Here is a 4,187-nt window from a genome sequence, read left to right as displayed (position 1 = left end):
GTGGGTTGGGAGGACGTGCTGCTGGTCTCTGTTGAAGCCCGTAGGCCCTGGTTAGAAAAACGGATTTGTTTATCATGTGGGTCACAGCTTGGAGAACCACCGTAAACCATCGGCCTTCTTTTCTCCCCTCTGTACCCTCTTCAACCAGTGGGAGTAAGCCACAGTTGTAGGGCTCAGTGTGTTTAATGTGACTATGAGAATGTGGTTCAACATCTTTGTTATGTCCAACAATGCTGTGGGAGTAATCCACAGCCAGACCAACTGTCATGTCGTGTTAACTGTCATGTGTTAAATGCTTGTACTCTGTGATAATGGATGGATCTTGGGAAATGAATTCCATAGGACCACATTTCACATGTTCTTTCACCATTTATTAGTTCACCAAATACAGTGAAAATGGCATCTTAATATACAATGACTCATTCTTAGAATGTCATGACACTTTTGTTGCTTTTTTGCTTCATAAAACGATGTTTCATTATTGAAAGTATTAAGGTTTCATGCACAACAAACCGTATTCAGTTTCCTCCAAAGAATGGTACAAGATAAACGAAATAAAAAACATAACTGTAATGTCCAAAATTGGTCAAATAACGTGTTATTTGAGGATACTCGTAAACAGTGCAATATACTCTAAAATCGCAATTTTCTAACAAATGCATCAACGAAGCTTAAGTCACAGTATACGATTTCTCAATAATAGTTTAACATTGATGTGTACAAAACCCCAAACACATTCAGTTAGTCTTTAAAAAAACGTCAGTCCCTTTGATATAGAATGAGAAAAGTCAACACCGAAATCTCTTAGATTCTCCGTTATATAGGCTATTCTCAATCTGCATATCCTCTCTATAATACAAACATTTGTGTTGATGAACTGTAAGACAATAGACTAGCTTATAATTTTTAAATAACAATTATTTAGATATAAAAATACAAATATGACTTTTGAAATATGAATGTAAGCGTGCCAGGGTAGGAGTGGTTGGCACCTGTGGTGGCACCGGAGGGAAAGATCATGCAAATAGATAGATAAAATATTTGACTTTTAATTATAGAACACGAAAAACACGAATAATTGCAACATCAAAATAAATAAATTAAAAAATATATATTTTCCCATTAATTTCATGATTATTGTTTCAAACATTTATAATTTGCCCATCTCTTCTGGCCTCCTTCAATATTTCTAGTCTGTAAAAGTGAAACAGAGAGCCTATGTGCAGGTGTCGGTAGGCTAAAGTTACATGAAGGCGCCGACCTGCATCTTTAACCGTGGGGGGGTAATGTAAGCCCATGTATCAATTTCATTCAATTCAACCTGGGGACTATCCATTAGGCCTACTAGCTTATTCTTTACAGGTGAAGCCAAAGTGAATATAGGCCTACGAAATAAAATATTAACATTGCACCATCCTCTGTATATATATATGTTTGTTACACATAATGGATTCATTCTAGTTACTGGCTATCAGTGTTTGGTTGGTCTGTATTAAAAAGCTTTAGCAGCAATCGGATAGGAATGCATTCTACGTTCGACCAATGCTGAAAAGTACAGCTCCCTTGAATGCAATGTCGCCGATTGTTATCAACAATGCAAAGCCTGCAGGGGTAATATGTTCTTCGAGCATAGGCAGTCTACTGGGTACAACTATAGAAACAGAGCTTTAAATGAAATTCTGCCACCAGTTCTAGTTTGTTGTTGCTTACGGCGCTTTTGGAAGATGGTCGTGATGTTATGGCAAGTTCATCCATCAGAGAAGTCAGCTGAGGTTGAGACACGGAGCCAGGACACGGACCAGGACACGGAGCCAGGACACGGACCAGGACACGGAGCCAGGACACGGAGCCAGGATCCGCCATCTCAACATCACGCTGCGCAGCAGAAGTTAAAATCGGGTTTCATCAAATTGTCAGCAACCACAAGATAAATCTCGGTCTTTTCCGGACTCTTCCTCAAACTCTTCCTCTGCTTTCTCGTCCAATCTTCACATAATATCTTTCCACCCCTTTCCTTCCCCTTGTCTTCGCTTCGTGCCATCGTTTCTCCTACAATCCTCGAACATGCACAGCCGACAAGTGCTTCAAATCGGTGATCAAAATAAAAAGTCTGCAAGGCATTGTTCATCTTTAAACGCCTGGTGACGACTTGTCTGCCATTCCCTTTAGAACGTCGTCTATTCTGTCGTCTTCGATGACCACTGCGGAGGGGAAATGCAATCATGTTAATATTTTAGTTTATTATGTTTTATTTGATTTGATTTATGTATTACATATGTTTAACCTTTATTTTATCAGGGACTCATCACTTGCCATGTCATAGGCTAATGGCCTAATTGTTTCATAAATATGTTTTACAGCCAACAAATCGAGTAGGCTAATTGCAAAGGTTTTGGGGACTGGTGCAACACAAAGGGAAATGTCGTTGTGCCAAACCCCTGACTTTGGTGCTTGAAACAATTCTTTGTCCATAATGGCGCAAATCCAAGCGCGCGCACTTAGACGCTGTCAGCACTTGCAATTTCCACTACATGCAATAGGGAAAAGTGCCCTTTAAAATGACAGAGAGCGTAACTAATGTAGACATTTAGCCTAGTACATTTTGATATCACATTGGTAGCCTATTATTCTCATTCGTCACTATCAAGGGGCGCATTGTGGTCAGCTACTGTCCTTTGTTATATCAACAAATAAACGTTTGCCTCATAATTTAGAGGTCAAATGCATATCTGTTGCATGTCTGTGTTGTATAACAAGTAGGCTAGGTTAGTGTTAAAGATCACCCAAACAGATCTTACCTCTCTTGGCTCTGCCGATCTGTCCCAGCTTTGGGGGTCTTTTCGCTTGCGACGCACCGAAGAACGAATTGGTGTCCTGTAGTCCGCAGCTAAAGGACACCTGACTGGCCTCGCTGTCCCCATAGCCGCTCATTTTCCCCTCGCTGTACGGCAGTACCTCGGACATTATTGCACGGCTGAGACGGACGGATCAACAGCGCAACAAAAAAAACGGTTTAAAGTTGGCGGCTATACTTGACGTAGCCCAGAAATCCTTGGCTTTGTAATTAGACTTGTCGAGCTTTCCAGTGAAAATCCGTTTGGAAAATCACTAATTGACTTCTTCGTGCTTAGCCAACCTGTGAAGGTTGAAGGTTCAGAGTCCGGGTTGAGGCGGGGTGTTTGCAGGCTGTTGTGTCGCTGTTCGAGAGGAGAGCAGAGGAAGAGCGGTCTGTACGCCTGTGTTGCTCGATGAAGTCTGATGAAGAAAGTGGGAGATCCCGGGATCATAAAGGAAACCCAGGCGGAACGGTGAAGTCATCCATCCGGGTGTGTGTATGTCTCTCTCTCTCTCTCTCTCTCTCTCTCTCTCTCTCTCTCTCTCTCTCTCTCTCTCTCTCTCTCTCTCTCTCTGTGTGTGTTTGTCTGTCTGTGTGTGTGTATGTCTGTCTGTGTGTGTGTATGTCTGTCTGTTTGTGTGTGTGCATGTGTGTGTGTGCTGGGGGACTCTGAATGCTAGAGGAGTAAGGGTGACATCAACAGGCGAGATAAATAGCAATGTGCAGTGAAGGGAGCAGAAAGTCGTGTTCACAGAGACACAGCTTGTAATGCCTCTGTGTAGCTGGTGAGATGAGTCAGGCGCAGGACAGCAGATATGAGTAATGATAGCAATTTTACTCAATAATATAACAATACACAAGGCCACAAATACGGACCGCAATACAATTAACAGTTACTCACAAACAAACATGGGGGAACAGAGGGTTAAATAATGAACAAGTAATTGGGGAATTGAAACCAGGTGTGTATGACTTGAAAATAAAGGAGAGCTGCACACTCTAGGAGCTCAGATGCAAAAATGTAATACCCAACATTTCGATAGACAAGCTGTCTTCATCAGGGTATAATGACAAACAATGCAGGATGACTCGTTTATATAGTGTTAAAAGACACACAGGTGTCTGTAATCATGGCCAAGTGTGGCCTGATAACATTGGTTAATTCTCAAATATCAAAACAGCATACAAAGAACAGCATACAGACAACAAATGGATAGCATACGATCATAAATTCCTTTTAGACTGCACAAGCTTACAAACAATTACAATGGCAAAGTAACAATAATCACAAGAATGGCTTCAGATCAAAGTCTACGTTGAGACCGAAGGGAACAAGGGTCTTTAAGATAAA

General features: G+C 41.4%; 1 protein-coding gene across 1 annotated transcript; it reads right to left on the bottom strand.

Annotated features, from left to right (window-relative positions):
- Positions 1 to 349: 349 nt before the first annotated feature.
- On the bottom strand, positions 350 to 3,365 carry LOC124009701 (calcium/calmodulin-dependent protein kinase II inhibitor 2-like). Its single transcript, XM_046321780.1, has 2 exons — positions 2,799 to 3,365; positions 350 to 2,201 (listed from the first exon to the last, which is right to left on the bottom strand). The coding sequence occupies exons 1-2, from the start codon at positions 2,962 to 2,964 to the stop codon at positions 2,131 to 2,133; spliced, it is 237 nt and encodes a 78-aa protein (XP_046177736.1). The 5' UTR covers positions 2,965 to 3,365; the 3' UTR covers positions 350 to 2,130.
- Between the last annotated feature and the right edge of the window lie 822 nt (positions 3,366 to 4,187).

This window comes from Oncorhynchus gorbuscha, linkage group LG22, assembly GCF_021184085.1.
Source record: "Oncorhynchus gorbuscha isolate QuinsamMale2020 ecotype Even-year linkage group LG22, OgorEven_v1.0, whole genome shotgun sequence".
Lineage (NCBI taxonomy): Eukaryota > Metazoa > Chordata > Actinopteri > Salmoniformes > Salmonidae > Oncorhynchus > Oncorhynchus gorbuscha.
Note: the sequence above shows the minus strand (reverse complement) of the source record. Positions and strands in the feature narration are given on the sequence as shown.

Coding starts and splice junctions, on each gene's coding strand:
- LOC124009701 (XM_046321780.1), bottom strand. CDS start 2,964: ATGTCCGAGGTACTGCCGTACAGCGAGGGGAAAATGAGCGGCTATGGG. Junction 2,202..2,798: donor GATCGGCAGAGCCAAGAGAG/GTAAGATCTGTT, acceptor TCCCCTCCGCAG/TGGTCATCGAAGACGACAGA.